At 47.8% G+C, this 18,268-nt stretch overlaps 1 protein-coding gene across 3 annotated transcripts; it reads right to left on the bottom strand.

Moving 5' to 3' along the window:
- Positions 1-2,893: 2,893 nt before the first annotated feature.
- Positions 2,894-16,662, bottom strand: NR2F2 (nuclear receptor subfamily 2 group F member 2). Of its 3 annotated transcripts, none has more exons than XM_053954779.1 (3): positions 16,106-16,662; positions 7,787-8,314; positions 2,894-4,554 (listed from the first exon to the last, which is right to left on the bottom strand). In XM_053954779.1, the coding sequence occupies exons 1-3, from the start codon at positions 16,146-16,148 to the stop codon at positions 4,280-4,282; spliced, it is 846 nt and encodes a 281-aa protein (XP_053810754.1). In that variant the 5' UTR covers positions 16,149-16,662; the 3' UTR covers positions 2,894-4,279. The 3 variants fall into 3 exon arrangements, with proteins under 3 accessions (XP_053810754.1, XP_053810752.1, XP_053810753.1); XM_053954777.1 differs by lacking the exon at positions 16,106-16,662 and adding an exon at positions 10,145-12,179 and having other exon boundaries at positions 7,787-8,335; XM_053954778.1 differs by lacking the exon at positions 16,106-16,662 and adding an exon at positions 10,145-12,178.
- Between the last annotated feature and the right edge of the window lie 1,606 nt (positions 16,663-18,268).

Raw genomic sequence — 18,268 nt, 5'->3', positions numbered from 1 at the left:
GGGAAGCGCCGCCCGCGGCCGCGGCCCCGGCCCCGGCCCCGGCTGCGGCCCGGCCGCTCCGGCGGGCCGCGGGCGCTGCGCCGGGCGCGGAGCGGGGCCGCGGGGCCCCCCCGGCTGCGCGGGGCGAGCGGCGGGCGCGGGGCCGCCATGTTGGCTGAGCTCACGGACCCGCCGCCGCGCACTTTCCCACGCGTCGCCCCCGCGGCCGCGCAGCCTCCCGCTCCTCCTCCAAACCTCCAAAAAAAAAAAAAAAAAACAAAAAACAAAACACCAAAAAACCTCCAAAAAAAAAAAAAAAAGAAAAACCTCCCACCGGCCCGGCCCGGCCGCCGGCGGCGCGGCTCCGCGGCAGAGCCCCGCGCACGGCCCCGCGGCCGCGGAGGCACGGGCGCGCACGGAGATACGCGCGGTTGCACACGCGGACGCGCTCACACGCGCGGTTCCACACGCGTTCACGCACACAGACACACAGACACGCTCACACGCGCGGGCTGGCACCGCCCGCCCGGCGCCTCCTCCGGCCCCAGCCCCCGCTTTTGTCTGAACTTGGGGAGCCGCCTCCTCCCGCGCCCCCTCCGCGCCCCGCGGGGCCGCCGCCCCCCCGGCGCGGCCGGGGGAGGTTTGGGAGAGCGGCGGCGGGGAGGGGAGAGCAGAGGAGAGGAGGAGGAGGAAGGGGAAGGGGGGGTGAAGAAGACCTTTCCCGAGCTGTGGGTTGCACCGCGGGCGGCTCCGCAGCTCTCGCTGTCGTTCCGGGTCGCCTTTGGGTCTTTCCCCGCCAGTCCCGGTGGCAGGGGTGGGGGGGAAGGAATAGAGCGAGCTAAGATCAGATTAAAGCAGAAAATATAATAAAAGGGAGGGTTGGGAAGTGGGGGAACCGCAAGGAAAAAAAATAAATTAGACACTTAGAGGGAAAGAGTCGCCATGTTTAACAGCTTTTTTTTTTTTTTCCTTTTCTTAAAAAAAAAAAAAAAAAAAAAAAAAAGGATCTCCTCAATTCAACATAGAACAAGCTTCTCCATCCCAACCCTCCTCTTTTGTCCAATTCAATCTTTGGATAGATCTTTTGTTCTAACTCAGCATGAAAAGAAAAACTTTCTTTAAACGCTATAAACTTAAAACTAACTGAAGTCCCTAAACAAATCCTCCTCTGAGCATTCCAAACATATATACACGGGGCTTGTGTGTGTGTGCGTGTGTGTGTGTGTGTGTGTGTGTGTGTGTTTTTATTTAACCCTGGTGCATTTTCTGTTTAATATTATTCTCTGTGAACCAAAGCTCGCTGCAAGAAACTTATAAATACAGAGATAGCTTACAGGCTTTAAAACATAAAAAGCAGAGAATGTTTTGGATTTGAAAATCATAAATTATAATTTAATGCCAATAACAATTTACAACAAATGGTTGTTTACAATAAACTAACACAAAACAAACAAGTCAAGATCCTGTGTTCTTAGTAAGCATAAAAACTTCACACACACACACTCACATGGATAGCACTTGCAATAGAAAAAGCTAAATCTAGAGGTCAGCAATTCCCCTGCAATAATAGTATATTTATATATTTATATATATTTATATATTTATAGAAAAGGAGCCATGATTCAGATGTAAAACTCTGCTCAAATTCACAGTCATACGCCCCTCAGCCCCCAGTACAGATGTGTCTAACTGGAACACACTAAAGATCAGGGTTTAATCGACTTTACAGAATGATCTCTCTCCCTCCCTCTCTCTCTTTTTGTGAAACCACAACATGGTGTAGTTACGTGTGGTAAAAAGGGAGAGGGGGAAGCCTCAGACAAGAACAAAATTGTAAGCTTTCACATACAAAGCATCTGCCATAGACCAAGGGGAGGGCGGGCGGGGGGAGAGAGAAAGAAAAGAAAAAAAAAATAAATGACACGCACACACACGAAATAAAATATCAACCCCTTGCAAAAACCACATCATCTTGCCTTCCTTCAGGTTTGGGTTGGGTTATTTTGTGGTTTTTTTTTTTTTTTTGCCTGCTTGGGATAGCACTCAATTCCCCAGTGGTGTGTCTGGTCCTATGCCACCCGCCCAGGCAGGTCCCACTCCCGGTGCCAGGGCTGCAGGAGAGGGCCCTGTGCCTCCACAGGGACATCCATGGACGCCCACGCGTGCCTGTGTGCCAGCATACACACAGACATGTAGCCCATATGTAAAAGAGAGAGATGACCTGTGGTCATGCTTTCACAGTCTAAGGTAAAAAAAAAAAAAAAAAAAAGAGAAGAAAAAAAATCCACTTGAGAGTATATATACATTAAAAACCGACTCCTCAGTGCTAGAAGCTAAAGCCACTCCATTTGAAGACCTCTCAATGACAACGATAGATGGCAACTACGGAGTATTATAAAAAATCACACATACTTAAAGAAAACTCATTGCAAACAACTGACCTATATTTACAATACTGCTATTACCTTGCTTGAATGATCTTGTGCGCGTATGTCAGACATTTACAAAAGATTTTTCGCCCCATTCTGATCATAAAATAGATACTGATCTCCAGATTTCTAATACTTTTTCACAACAATACCTTTCCTACGCAGGCACTTAAGTGTGACAAAAATAAGGGCCTTTTTTTTTTTTTTTTTTTTTCCCAGAAAATCCATTTTTAATTAACAGGAGGATTAGATGAATGGGGGTTGATGGTTTACCATTTCAGCATAGTACTTCCTAAAACCAGAGATAAACCACGAACTTAAGTCCTCCACCCCCATCCCGGAATTAAACAGGTAAATACACTACAATACATCTGCTACAAACTTACTGTGACAAGTAAACAAATCAATCGCCTATGGACTTAAATGACTGCAAACTATAGAGAAGTAATGTGGTTTCTGAAAGACATTTATGACAGCCAAACAAGTTTCAGATATCAAATAATATTTTAATTTCTGAATACTTTCAATTTTCCTTGGAATATAACACACAAAGACTCGACCAAACAGTTCAGTTATTATAACTTTTACAGTATACAGAAATGTTGCACTTAAAAAAAAAAAAACCTTCAGTTTTTTTAAACACAAAACTGTAAACTCTAAGATACTGAATCAATCACGTTATCTATAAGTGCCAACAGTGTTATTTTGTCATGCTGATTTCAATGGTATTTTTTAAAAAGGGAAAATATCAACAATTATTATAATACAAAGGGCTTGCAAATATACAAACAGATAGAGGAGTTTAATAACAATTCATGATGAACTATGTGGAACCCAATTCAAATTACAAAAGTTCACTTTGCTTGTTTGTTTGTTTTTTTTTTTTTTAATCAAAACCGTAGTGTGTCTTGGACACAAAATCCTTCTACCTATAATAAATCCCCACAGTTCATTTTCTGTCCGAAATATCAAAAAAAACCTAGATTTGGGGGGAGTTATATGACACGTGTGGTTCATTCGGGTCTATATAATTATAGCTCTCTCAGCTTCAAGCTAGATTTTGGGTCACCACCTTAAGTGCGCTTCCATCATTGTGTTGTTGAGGTTTTTTTTTTTTTTTCTCTTTTCCTTTCTTCCTATGATACTTTCGTGGACTCAGTTTTAATTCTTTCAGAACATATATTTTAAGGATACACAGTTTATTTTTTTTTAAAGAAGCCAAGGTTATATCAAAAATTATTATAGAACCACAGAATAAACTGGTTTGAAACCAGAAAAATACAAAAAAGAACAGCTATAGGTACATAGACACATAGGACAATTAATAATTTGGAAAAAAAAGACTTACTTTCTTCCGTTCTGCTAATTTTCTCCAAATTTCCTTTAAATGCACTTTAAGCGAGATTTTTTAAAAAGTTTACCCCAAAAAAAAAAAAAAAGAAAAAAAAAGAAGAAAAAAGAAAAAAAGAAAAAGCCCACCATCGTTTCTTTTCTTCTTCTTTCTTTTTTTCTTTCCCTCTTTTTTATTTTTTACAAAAAAAATGATAAGTAGCAAGTTTTTTTTCTGAACGACACGGGAGTTTTTAATGCATTCTGTAAAAGTTCATTTGACAGTCTCTTTTTTTAATTCACAGTCCATTAATTTTTTCCTGTCTTCTCTTAGCAAACTTGTAACATCCTTTTACATCCTTTCTTAGCAGAAGGAAATTTAAGAAACAACCAGAACCCAAATGTCATTTGCTTTCCTTTCACTCTCATCTCCCTTCTCAATTTTGAAATTTTTTTTTTTTTTTTAAATTTTTGTCTTGTCGTTTTTTATTTTTTTCCTTGGTTTTTTTTTTTTTTTTTTTTCTCTCTCTCTCTTGAATGTTTTATTGAATGGACATGTAAGGCCAGTTAAAACTGCTGCCAGACAGTAACATATCCCTGATTAGGGTTTCTATGGGGGTTTTACCTACCAAACGGACGAAAAACAATTGCTCTATGACAGAAGAGGAGACAGTGCGAAGGGAGGGGAGACGTAGTAATAGCTTCCCGAATCGTGTTGGCTGGTTGGGATACTGGCTCCTAACATACTCTTCCAAAGCACACTGTGACTTCTCCTGTAAACTTTCAACATGGGCTACATCAGAGAGACCACAGGCATCTAGAAGAAAGTGTATTAAAAAAAAAAAAAAAAAAAAAAAAAAAAAAAAAAAAGAAAGAAAAGGGAAAAAAAAAAAAAGAAAGCAATCATCAGATTAAAAAGGTTTTGGTGGTTTGTGGGTTGGTTTTTTTGTTTGTTTGTTTTTTAAATTTTTAATTTGATTTTTTTTTTTTTTTTTTAATTTCTAGGTTTAAGAGTCGATCGTGCGCCATCACCTTGCCCCCCAGAGTTTAAGTGGGTTTTACCAAAAGGGACAATCTCTCTGTGCATGTGTGTGTGTGTGTCTGTATTTCTCTCTCTTCTAGAGGGTCTCCTTTAGGACTGAGCACAGCTCCCAGAGTCGAGATTTCTAATGGCACGACAGACCTGAGGGGTGGCAAGGAGGTGCTGGCCAAGCCTAATTTCATATCTCTGCATTTTTTGGGGGAAAGGCTGGGGGGGCGGGGAAGGCTTGAGTCGAAAAGGGGGAAAGGGAGCCACTATTTCTCCACACCCCCCCTTCTTGGAAAATAATTGGGGGGAGCCTAACCTTGAGAAGAGAAGGACTACTACTCACAGTGATAGAAATCATAATAATAATAAAAAACTGGCCCAGCCAAAGATAATGGCGCCCCGGATCCAGCAACAGATTCTCCCCCAAAGAAGACAACGCGTTTTTCTTCAGTCTTTGAAACTGATTTAAGTGGCCCTTTAAAACTGATCTTGTCAGTTTAGCCTATTCAGAGGCAGCCATGCAAACTGTGATCTCTCTGTTCATTTGAGCTGTTTCTTTTCCCCCCTCTTTTCTTTTCTCTTTCTTTCTTCCCCCCCCTCTACTCCCCCCTCTTTTTTTTTTTCCTCTTCTTCTTCTTTTTAAACCTAAAGGCCCTTACAAGAAGAAAACTCCCTGATAGGGTCTGGACATTTTTTTCTTTTTTTTTTTTTTTTTTTTTTTTTTTTTTTTCCCTGATACGCTAAAATACAATAAGTTCCCTTTAAATCAGAGACGTCTGTGCTGAAAGAGCACAGGTTGTGACCTGACCTCCCTGTGGCTTTCCTAGGCACAGGGCTAACACATGCATATTCTGCGAGTCATTAGAACCCAGATTTTTCCCCCCTCCCTCTTAAAAGAGGCTGCAGCAAACATTATATGCATCTATGTGCGTCTGTTTTACATCAGGGAGGGTTATTGGGGTGCTGCAGAAGCTGCAAGCATCACCCTATATTTTTTTGCATGCGGCTGTCTTGCCCAGAATCAGATAACAAGAAACGTTTATCTAGTTGGGAGGCAATTTACACGCCAGGCCTCCCATTTTGAAAATAGTCATAAATTAAACAGTTACGACAGGATCGGACGATTGTTTTCTCAGAAGGCTAAAAAAAAAAAAAAAAAAAAAAAAAAAAAAAAGAAAAAAAAAAGTGATTTGGGAGAAAAGGCAGGATTGGAAATAAACTCCTTGGTGTGGGTGTGAGCTGGGCAGGGGCTGGGGAGGGATGTGAGCGTGTGTGGGATCCTCGCTGAGCGGCTGAGCGAGGGAGAGGAAAATGCATCCTAGAAAAACGATAGAAAAATAAAATAAGCACCCCACGGACACCCCTTCCCACACGGGATCCCTGTCTCCCTGTGGCTAGATGCGCCCTGCTCATTGATCACCTCAGGATTTAGCACCAGTAATTGGGGGGGGAGGAAAAAAAAAGGAGAAGTTTTTTATGTGTAAAGCAATAATATATAAAAGGAAGTTTAGGTCACGACCCAGAACCTGGACAAAGTCCAGAAAATGACTTCGTTCCCCAGACCCCCTTTAACACAACAAGGAACGGATTGTGAGCCCTTCTTTTCCCACATAAACTACATTTTTTTCCTGTTTCCTGATATCAGGCTTTAAAAAACTCTGATGAGTAATTATTTTGCAGGTCCTGCTTCCATTCATATGTTTATCGCGTGGCCACTTTCCCAAGCATCCGAAGGACTTACAGGCGAAATATATGTATTTTTAAATTTAATCCCCAAACTTCGAGGGCTCCAGCACACTGGGTTGCCGGTGCAGCCTCAAAGTTAGTGATCTGAGATAACGTATTGCACAAATTAGCGAGCAGATTTTTTTTTTTCCCCTCAGAAGGAAAAAAAAAAAAAATTTAGCCTCCAGAGTTAATATCAGGATTATTACTCACCCAGGTTAAACTCTAGTGCAAGCTAATTAGATTTCACAACGCACTCAATTATTGCTTTATAACTCATGCACTATTTCTAGGCAGCAAAAGTTGACACATATTTCCCCCCCCCCTCCCCTCTTTGATTATCTAAGAAACACCTCGAGGTCTTTTCCTCGGGAGAGTCATGGTTGTGCCACCCCGGAATTACACTGCAGAGCGGCAGCTTCAGCCTCCTCTTACTTTTCCATACTATCCCTGTCTACTTATGGTAATGATCTTTTCGCACCCGCTACTCGCTTTGGACTATGCAGTTCCTGCTGGGTACAAATGCAAACTTTTCCCCTTAGCTTAAATGACACAGAACTGCTCACTGCCATATTCTGTTTAAATCAGAGACAGCTCTTTGCAAAGTTGATTTATTTTATTTTATGGAATGGCAGGGAACATATTTTAAACTCAGATTTGCGCATTTAACTTTTTTTTTTTTTTTTAATTCAATTTTTAATCCTGCAGGGCTTTTTTCCCTTCCTGGCTGCCCATAAAATGATCCTCTTTTTAAAGTGGTTTCACTGATAGGACGACTTGTATTTAACAACATCAAACAGATTTTGCTGCTGTTCGGATGCGTGTCATTAAATGCAACAACCCAGAGCTATACTGTTAAATAAAATATTATTTTCAATGGGAAGAGTGCAGTCTCTCGTGGCAAATGGGTGCCTCTTCCTGGGCCCTTCTTTCCCAGTTCCCAGCATTATTCAGCTAGGGTTGGGGTGTATTTTGGCTGTCTGTTTTTTTTTTCTTTAAAAAAAAAAAAAAAAAGGTGTGTGCGTATTTTATTTTTATTTTATTTTTTTCTGATTTGCACTCCCTAGAAGATGGGATGCTCGGATCCGAGGCCCTGAAGGGGAGAGCACAGGGCACCGCTTCCTAAAAGGAAAAGAGACCGCGCTGGTTCTCGGGGGGCAGGGAGCGGGGATGGGGTGCAGGCAATAACACTTTGCAAGAGCAAACAGTTCTCAAGGGGGGCCCAGGGAAGGAGAAATAAAAAAAAAAAAAAAAAAAAAAAAAAAAAAAAAAAGAGCAAAGAAATGCCGCCTACCTGAGGTGAAGAGGACTATGGCCTTTAAACAGCTATATTCTGCAGAGTCGACATGCAATGCTTTCAGTTTTTCTACTTGCTCTTGGAAGATTCGTATGTGGTCCATAAAGGCGACCACTCGGTCAGCAGACATTGGCGAAGCGTGGAGGCCAGCAGCTGCCAGGAGCGGAGCTACGTGGAGGGGCATGGAGCACTGGGCAGCGTTGAGGACAAATAACTCGCTCCAGGTCAGCCTCAGGAGGGCCACCTGGTCTGTGATCTGGAGGTCTGGGAAGAAGGGGATATTCCTGGCCCACTCCACCGCGCTGAAGAGCATCCTAGCTGCCAGTTCACAAATGTTCTCGATGCCCATGATGTTGTTGGGTTGCATGCACTGACTGCCAAAGCGGGAGGTGGGGTAGGGCTCTGCTCTCAGAAGAAGGGAGATATATCCGGATAGGTAGGAATGGCAGTTGAGAGGGTCCCCATTTGTCAAGGCGAACTGACCATGAGTTGGCTGTGTGGGTGGCATTCTGCCCCTCTGGACCGCTGCAGTAAATAAAGAAGAAACTACAGCTATTAATATCTGAATTGCGACCATCGGTTCAAATACAGCCTGCTTTGTGTGCTTGTGCGTGCCTGTGTGACCCCGCACCCGGCCAGCTTCGGGGGGAACACATGCATTTTCCCAGGCAGAGTTCAGCCCCAGCCCCGCTCTAAGGCTCCGCAGTTCTCGGGTCAAGTCAAGCAACAACAAAAGCTGAAGGACGCTGTGGGCTCGGCCAGGGCTGCTGTGGGAGCCCAGCTCCTCACTTCCCAAAACACACCACAGTCCAGTTATCCCCCCTCCCCTCCACCGCCACCCCCTCCTTCAAGAGATGCAGGATACGTCTTTGTGTGTTTTTTCTCCATTACACCTAAACCAGCTCATTGATTTGAGGCTGGGGGAGCGGGATGAGGAGGGAGGAGGGGAGAAGGAAGAAACACTTCAGTTCGAAATCCCCGGCTCTGGTCCCACACGCGTTTCTCGCCCACTGAATACATCGTTGCTGCTGGTATTATACATCCCCCCCTCTCGTAAAAAATACCAAAGGAGGCAAAATCACCCCACAACATCCCCGGCAGGTCCCCTGGTGAGGCTGAGGGCATTATCCAAAGGCACCTTCCCCCGCTGCCCATGGAAAGTGGGCCTTTCATTTTGTTAATAAATTTACACGGTGACAGCGAGAGAAAAGGGAGAGAGAAAAAGGGCTCAGAGGCAGAGAGACGACAAGAAGGGAGAACGCCTAAAAATGTGCTTGATTTATATTTGTTATCGCCTGTATTCCAAGGTTAGTTACTCTTGCAGAAACACAAAGAGAGGAGCCCGGCGAGTCCCAAGCCCCCTCACCCTTAACCTACATAGCAGCGTCCAGACACAGAGCACGCACTGGAAAACTGCAGGCTCACATTTCCCGTCTAATTTTATATCACAAAGACTCCACTTGCAGAGATCCGAGCACCCCACACTTACTTCTGGACTGCTCCTTACACCCCCCACCCCATCCCTTCTACCCCCTCCTGCCTCTCCCGGAGGAACAAGAAAATACGAGGAAGAAGAGAAAAGTGAGGTAATAACAACCAGGAAAGGCAGGCACACGGCAGTGTGTATATATACACACACACACACACACACGCGTGGAGATGTGTGTGTGTATGTATTTATATTTTTAAAGGAGGAAAAATCCGGCTGGGAATCCACAGTGGAGTGCTGTAGAGCCTCGGTAGGGTGAGTCCCATTGTAATAGTAATTTGAACCGCCTGTGTAAAATTGCAATCTAAGGCAGGGTGCTGGAGGATATATATATGTGTGTGTATGTGTGTGTGTGTGTGTGTGTGTGTGTGTGCATCTCGGGAGGCTCCGTGTGTGTGTGTACACACACGCACAGACACACACAGGGCTGCTCGGGGGACGGGGGCTAAGGCTGAGCATGCAGGAGGAAGCACGAAGGAAAAGTAACCACACGTCAGAATCATCATCTCGCTCCTAAGCAGCGTGAAACTAAAAATCCACTTTCAATAAACCTCCATCAGCAAAATCAAAACAAACACAAATCAATTACGAGTGCAGGAGAAAGCATGCGAGAGCCCCTGCCTCCCTGCCCACCCTCCCCAACACCGCTTTCTTTCATTACGAGAAAGTTTCTGGCTGGTTTATTCGAGGGGGGTGGGTGGGGGGGAGGAAAGGTTCTGGTTGGGTTTGGGCTTTGGAGAGGAAAGTTAAAAATACTAAGAGTAATTATATATATTATTTAAAAATAATAAAAAAAAGGAAAACCAAACAAACCCCAAAACGCAGCGAGTGAAAAAAAAATTGCAAAACAAATGAAATCCCAATACCTTCCCGTCTCATGCCAACTTTGAGGCATTTTTTGAGGCGGCAGTACTGACACTGATTGCGGTGGTGCTGGTCAATGGGACAGTTCCTGTTGGCACGACAAGTGTAGCTGAGATTCCTCCTTACACTCCGCTTGAAGAAACTCTTGCAACCCTCGCAGGTAAACTGGCCATAATGTTTGCCACTAGACTTGTCCCCACAAACCACACATTCAATGTGCTGCTGCTGCTGCTGCTTGTCTCCTTGGTTCTGCTGGCTCGGCGGGTTGGTCTGGGCTGGCGTACTGGGAGGGCCCCCGGGCCCCGGGGTCTGTGGGGTGTGCGGGGCCCCGGCCGGGGGTCCCTGCACCGGCGGGGCTTGCGAAGGCTGCGTTCCCTGAGCTCCGGGCACATCGTCCTGGGGGTCTCGCCACGCACCGACTACCATTGCCATATCTATTGGACACCGTTGCCAAACTTCCTGTTCCCCCTTTATTTTCAAAGTTTGTTTGCTTTGCTTTTCAGATCAGCTTTGCAGCAGTCTTTTTATTTTTTGTCCTCCCCTCTCTCTCTCTCTCTCTTTCCCTCTCTCTCTTTTGTTGTTTTGCCTTTTTTTTTTTTTTTTTTTTTTTTTTTTCAGGAGGGTCGGGGTGGGGGGGATCTCCCGGTACCGGCGAAGGTGCAGAAGCACGGGGCGATGGAGGTGTGTGTGCGGGGGGGCGAGGTGCGAGTCGATTGTCTGGGCTCCAGGAGAGCAAAGTAAAGGGGTGGTGGGGGTGGGGGAGAGAGGGGGAGAGAGAGAGAGAGAGAGAGGAGAAAAAAAAAAAAATCTCTTCAAAGATCTCCCTCTCTCTCTCTTAGAGCTGATCTGCAGCAGAGTAGTTGAAGGAGGAGAGGCGGGTGTCTGGGGGCCAGGTCCAGGGAAGCTCGCAGTCAGCCATTCAGGAAAGCCATCAAAATAAGAATGAATAAAAGGTTAAAGATTACACACACAGCGGAAAAAAACACGCACAGCGGAGGAGACTCTTCTCGGCGCGGAGAGCGGTCGGTCTCGCCGTAGTTTTTGGAAGTCCAGCTTGCAGCAGCAACATCAACTGCGATCGCTTTGTTTTTGTGGGCTTTTTTTTTTCCTCCTCCTCCTCTTTCCTCCTCTCTCTCTGCTCTGTCTCTCCTCCCTCCTTCGCTCGCTTTAATTCTTCCTCTCCGCCGCTCCGCCCGGCCGCTGCGCTCTTGCTCTCTCTCGCTCCCTCTTTTGGGCTCGGGGGTGTGGGGGGGCTGTTGGCTTTTTTTTTTTCCTCCTCCTCCTCCTCGCTCTCTCTCTTTTTTTTTTTGTTTTATAAAAAAATTCTTATTATCGTTACGATTACGATTATTATGAATTATTATTATGATTGTTTATTTGTTCCTCCTCTCCGGCGCCGCCGCTCTGCTCCGCTCTGCCCCGTTCCGCCGGTTCGCCGCTCCCGCCGCGCCGCGTCCCCGCCGCCGCTCCCGCTCCCGCCGCCGCTCGGGTGCCGCTGCCGCCGCTGCCGCCGCCGCCGCTCCCGCCGCCGCTGCCGCCGCCGCCGCGCTGCCTTATGCTGCTTCTGCCGCCTCGCAAGTGGGCTCTCGCCTCCGCGCCGCCGGTGCTCACGGCGCGGGCAGGGGGAGGGGGGCCGCGGGGCGGGGGGGAGGGAAGGAGTCAACTCGCCAGCGCAGCAGCGCCCAGCCAGCCAGGATGATAAAAGAGGGGAGCGGGAGGAGGAGGAGGAGGAGGAGGAGGAGGAGGAGGAGAGGAGGAGGAGGAGGAGGAGGAGGGAGAGGGAGAGAGAGAGAGAGAGAGGGAAGGATCATAACCCAGCGCGCAGCATCGCTCCTCAGCCGGGGAGGGAGGGAGGAGGGGAAAAAAAAATCACCAAGGGGAGAGCGCGCCAGCGCTCCCCCCCCCCCCCCGCCCCAAAATAAAAAGAAGCAGGGGCTCCCCCCCGCTCCCCTCCCCTCGCGGCGGCGGGGAGGGGCGGCGCGGGGCGGGGCGGGCGGGCGGTGCGGGCGGCGTGTGGGCCGAGGAGCGGCGAGCGCGCTCCCCGCCGGCCGCTCGCCCCGCTGGCGGGAGAGTGAACTTTGACACGGCTGCTGCAACTCAGCGCGCGTCGCCATGGCGACCGCGCGCCTTATAAGGCAACCGGGCCGGCGCCTGAGTGGCCAGGCGCGCGCGCCCCGCCCCCCGGCCCTCATTGGGCCGCGCCGCCCTTGCGCGGCCCGCCATGGCCGCCGCCGCCGCCCGCGCGGTCCTAGCGCCGCCCGCCGCCCCGCGCCCGCCGCCCCGCGCCCTCCCGCCCCGCCGGGGCCAGGGGTTAGGGCGAGCCCGGCGTGCGGAGCGCGGCGCCGCCGCCGCCTCACCTGGGGCTGCCCGCCGGGGCGCGGCCTCGGGGGTCGGAGGGGGCGGCGGGTGCAAAGCGGAAAGCAGGCGCTAAACCGAGGTAAAACTCCACGGAATAAAAGTAAAGCCGAGCCCCGGCGCTGCCGCCGCCGCCGCCGCGGGGAAGGGGCGGCCGCGGGTTGCCCGAAAGCGGTCGGGGAGCGCAGTGCGGGCTGGCGCCCGCCGGGGGTCTCACGGCGGAGCCCCCCCCGGCCCCGCTCCGGGCACCTGCGCTGGCCGCGGCCGCCCCGTGTCCCGCCGCCCGCCCGAGCCGTGCCCCGGCCGCCCGCGGAGCCGCGCCGAGCCCGGCCGGGCTGCGCCGAGCCGCGCCGAGCTGAGCGTGCCCGCGCCCGGCGCTCCGGGACCGGCCGCTCGCACAGCCCGGCCCCGGCGGGGCGCGGAGCCTCCGCCGCTCCGCCCGAGCGCTCCCGGTTCCCGCTCGCCCCGAAGCGAGGGGACCGCGGCTCCGCTCCAGGCACCTCCGGAGCCCGGCACGGCGCTCCGCAGAGCGTGACAGCCGTGCCTTTCGCACGGCATCGCCACGGCGTGGCTCGCCTCAACCCCTTTAACTTTATTTCGGGGTTTTGCGGGTTCGGGGGTTTCATGACCACACGTACCCCGACACTGTAACACGACCTCCGTTCTGTACCACGAGCAGGTAACAGAGCTAAGCACGGGGACGTGTTTATTTCCCGCTGAATGGAGCTACGGCCAGCGGAGCGGGGACTCGAGTCCGTCTCCCGGTGAAAATGGCCAAAAGACCCTCGAACAAGCGAAGGGACGGAGAGATAAAATAGAAAACATGTTAACATAGACAGATAAATGCCCGGCCGGACCTTTCCTCCTCTGCGAACACAGGCGGCTGTGAGCGCTCACATCCCAGCCGGTCACCAAGCACGGCCGCGGGGACACAGTCCTGGGCACAACTCTGTAAGGGATTAATTGCCCCTCACCTCCTCACATACACTTTTTCATGTTGCCACATGCCCACACACTTCTGCCACAGAAATAATAGTATGGCTAAAGCCGCAGGTGCGGAGATGGTTGGAAAGTTGTAAAAAGCACCTCGACTTTCGAGTGTCCTGCCTGGAAACCTGGTGTGTTCAGACACCACGGGCGGAGAGGTTTTTGCGGCTCAGTTTCAAAGACAAAGCTGCAGCATTCCCACTGATCCTCACGGAGCAAAAAAATAACCTTTACCCGAAACAGTGACCAAGAGGGACTGGGAAGACAGAAAGTGGGGAAGGAATCTTTCCTGGTTAAAACGTGGGGAACTGCCTTATGATTTCCGAACAACCCAGAGCTGAGGAGGTGACCTTTCGGGTAGGGTAGGAGAAGGTGGGGGTTCAAAATGCAGAATAGCCACAGATTGTTGCTGATGTTGGGTTTCCTGAGGAAAAAAATAAAAGCCAAAACCCAAACCACAACCCAACACCAACCTTTCCTGTCTCGAATTTGACAAAGTAAATAGGATTAATTCACCATATGAAAAAACATAAACGCCGTCCTAACAAATGCAGAAATCAGAAGAGAAAGCGGTTTTAACAGGACGCACAATATTAATAGTTTGAACGTATGATCGTAAAAATGAAAAACCATTGATATACGCTTAAAAGCCGCCGTATACGCTGATTGCTCAAGCATTAATGAAGAATGCCCCAGATTAACTATTTGCTCTTCGAGGGATGCAGCGATATAACTATCTATTAGCACCATTAGATGCTTTGCTATTTATTTGAAAACACCCCTGCGAGTGGGTTGAGACAGAAGAGATGAATGTAAAAATGAACTGCAGCTAATTTCGCTAAATAATCCTCGAAACCTGAGCGCTTCGCAAGGAAGGGGGAGATTCTCCACTGTCCTTCTCCGAGGCTAATGACAATAGAAATGCTCTGGTTTAAAAGTGAGACCGTGTTGGTTTTCCAAATAAACAAACGCATCCCTCCTGCCATTTTACTGCAGATGTAAATTTATTTTAATGAGAGGGAGTGGAAGGATTTATTTTGCTAAAATTGAGTTGGGGATAGAGCCGGTGTAAATCTTTAGGTTTCAAAAAGAGAGGAGGAAGGAGGGGGAAGCTGCTTTCCTGGCAGAAAGCTGCCTAACAGTCCTCTAATTCTTTCTAGATTAAATCGCAATATGAATACAGCATCGAACAAATACCGAGTTTCGCTCTGAACTCAGTGGAAAGCAGTTACGTCTAACAGAATTCAATGAATTCCTCTTCTCCCTCAATGTAGTATGTGTGTGTTTTTCTCTTCCACCACACTGAAGTTCCATGAATAGGGAAAGTGGCTCCTATTGTGTGCCTCTGAACTTCCAAGTCAATGCAATTTTTAACCACTGGCTTGTGGTACTTTGAAAATCACCAGGGGCTGTCAGAGTTGGGTCCTCTGAAAAATTTACAGTGCTAAATCAGAGCATATGCTGTGAGAGAGGAAAAAAAATTGCTTAAGATTGGAGCAAGTACAGTATCTGGCTGCCCCCTAGTGTAAGTCTCTTATCTGCCTAAAATTCAACTTTAAAAGAAAAGGATCTCTTAAAGGGAAACGACTTTTGGCTCACGTATGCATACGAGAATGAAACTTCTGTACATTTTAATCTGATTAATTCCTAAGGATTTAAAATTAATTGGCTTGGGCACTCCTAGACCGGACTATAAGATTTCTGCATCAGGGTTTCTGCGAGAGCTGTGCCGAATAGGTATTTTTAAGGGATAGTGGTAAGGGATGGGGGGGGGGGGGGAGATCCTGTTTTGTGATTTTTTTTTTTTAACGAGGATCCGAGCCTCGCTTGCTGTTGTCAGAGCAAAACACTTCTGCTGCCTAAAGTCAGATCCACGTCTTTTGCAATAATACTTAAAATTTAAAAAAAAAAAAAAGGGATAAATAATTGCCTTAAAGCCTCAGCCGAACTGCCAACCACACCTTCGGATGGTGAGTATATTCCAGCTTCTTTCCATTGTACTTGCTTAGCCAGGGAAGGGACCGGAGGGGGAGAGGGGATCTCGGCGCTCTACCTTCACCACCGACCTTTTTTTTTTATTATTATTTTTTCCCCTTCTCCCCCCCCCCCACACCAAATAAACGCTGCCAGCTGCACACAGCGACGCGATCCCGGGCAGTTTAATACCTATCATTTAAGTTAAGAGCCTCGTCCTGCCCTCCCACCCTCCGGAGCAGGTCGGTCCGCGCTCCGCCCGAGCAGCCCCGGCGCCGGGCAGGGGCGGCAGCGCCCGGGCGCTGCTCCTGGGGAAATGACTCGGAGGCGCTTTGCCTCGGACCTGGAAGCCGGGTCCGCTCCTTGGGTTTGTTCGCTTGTTTGTTTGTTTGCTGCTTTGCTTTATTTAGCTAAAGGACGTGCTAACTGATGGTGCTGCAATTACACATACTTGGGTCTGCCCCCCTCCCCTCTTCCCCTCCTTAGAGCAACCCACGTAACCTTAGAAACGATCGTTTAAGACGCACGTTAGCTAACATTTGCTTTTTTGGATTTTTTGTTTTCCTTAAAAGAGAAACACAAGAATCACAACACATTGCCCGAAAAAAGTGTCAAAGAAGAAGAAAAAAAACTATAAGTAAACATACCAAAACCATATTTGCCTTGTTCAAGGTCCCAAATCGCTTGCATCTTCCTTTTTCTACCTCTCCTTTAGTTTGGCAGGTGAAACAAACAAATAAAAAAAAAAAAAATCAGACCGCTGTTTGCCCCCCAGAAAGATGTGCGTTGGGTAATTAAAGAGAAGTCTCCTTCTTGGTGTTTATCTAAGCGATTGTGCAAACTGATTAAAAAAAAAAAAAAGAGAGAGCAAAAAAAAAAAAGTAAAGTTACAGCCTTCAGGGGGGGAAAAAAAGGAAGCAAGGTGAAGGGAATAGATTTCCCACAACCTAAAGGGAAGTGCTTTCGATGTATTATTAGCGATCAGCCTTGGGAGAGAGAGGAAAAAAAAAAAACACCCTGAACACACTCTAACTTTACACAGACAAGATTTCAGGGGGGGCTTTGTACACAGCTGCTTAGGAATGTGCGCCTTGCCTTTAAGAAAAAATCCCCAAGCCCAAGGTAGGAGATGTCTTTGAGTGATCCTTGTCTCATTTCATTCCTTAGAAGGAAGAGCGTCTCGCTACACCTTGTTTGGAGCTGGAAAGGCGAGACTTAAAAAAAAAAAAAAAAAAAAAAAAAAAAAAAAAAAAAAAAAGAAAAAGAAAAAAAAAAAGGGGAAAAATATTCACAACCCACCCTTCCAATTGGGGAGGAAAAAAAAAAAAAAAAAAAAAGAGAGGGAAATCTCCTAAGTTAATGACTGTGGGGGTAGGATGGATGCGACGGATTTCAGCCCCCCCTCCCCCCCTTTCCCACCTCCCCCCTCCCCGGCAGGAAAAAAAAAAAAAAAACGAAAAGGGAAAAAAAAGCCAACCGCAAACAACTACAGGCTGGACTATCAACACATGCACCGAAGGGGAAAAAATATATAGTGTCCTGTGTAGGGTCGGCAGGGAACGCAAGCACACGCTAAAGCAAGTTGGGAAAGAATCCGAGCTAATCAGCAATCTCTTTCTCTCTCTCTCCTTCTCTCCCTCTCCCCCTCTCTCTCTCTCTCTCTCTCACTGCCCCTGAGATCCCAGCTCGAAAGAGGTACTCCACATTTTTTCATTACCAAAAATCCGTTGCAATAATCATTTGTTGCTAATTGAAACCCTTGGAGACATTTTTCCCCACCCCCTTCACAAACATGGCAACTTTTAGTCATGGGAAGCACGTTTAGTTTTATTTTATTAAAAAAAAAATACGGTTAGGAAAAGGCTGAATCTTTCACCCACGAGAAATATCAGCGAGTCAGCCCCCTTCCCCGGGATGGGAGGGGGGAGTGGGGGGAACGGGACCCCGGTACAGTGAGGGCTTGGGAAAATTTGGAATACATTATACCGCCTTTGGCAGGAGAATACTCTCCAACTAATGGATTCCTGCTCCTTTTTGTGTGTGTGTGTGTATCAGTGTGGGGGGTTTCTGGAAAGAGGGGTGGTGGTCGTGGTGGTGGGGAGCCGAGCTTTTATTTTAAGAAACTGTTAGGGTAGGGAGTGTGTCATACTTGACAAATGGAACAAACGCTCTTCCATTTCTTGCTTGTCCTTGCCTTAAAACAGGAATTAAGTTAACCACAGTGCTGCATGTTAATTGCATGTTTACTGGGCTAATGAAAATTACAAAAGGGTTTTGCCACCTCGATCGGTGATGAAAAAGTATGAAGGCGATTGTCATTGCAGCCTTCGGGGAGGGCCCGGGGGGTGGGGGGGAAGGACCGGGCACGAACAATATTGATCAGAAGAAGGATAAATCTTTTAACTGCTTGTTAATACCATAAATATGGTCTACACAAGTTTCCACTCTTGTTAAGTCTAATCAGTACATGGAAGATGGAGACATAGCCCACTTGAATGAATTTTTATTATTGCCAGAGGGGTACTTGCATCTGTGGGCTCCCTCCCCTCCTCAATTGGAGCAGCCCCCCGCCCCCCCCTTCCAAAATCCCCTCTTGCAGAGGAGGATCGTGAAGGTGTGCAGAAAGCACAGGAGACAAATCCAAGCTTTTTATCCTTTCTTCATTTTTCCAAATGCTCCTTTTTTTTTTTTTTTTTTTGGTTGTAAAGCTGAACGGGTCATGGTGGGGAAAGCCTAAAGGGGGGACACCCCTGACCGACCCCCCCCCCGCCCCCCCTTTTATTCTTGAGATCTCTGGATGAAAAGCTGAC

This window comes from Vidua chalybeata, chromosome 13, assembly GCF_026979565.1.
Source record: "Vidua chalybeata isolate OUT-0048 chromosome 13, bVidCha1 merged haplotype, whole genome shotgun sequence".
NCBI lineage: Eukaryota > Metazoa > Chordata > Aves > Passeriformes > Viduidae > Vidua > Vidua chalybeata.
The sequence above is the reverse complement of the archived record's forward strand: the minus strand, read 5'-3'. Positions and strand labels throughout refer to the sequence as shown.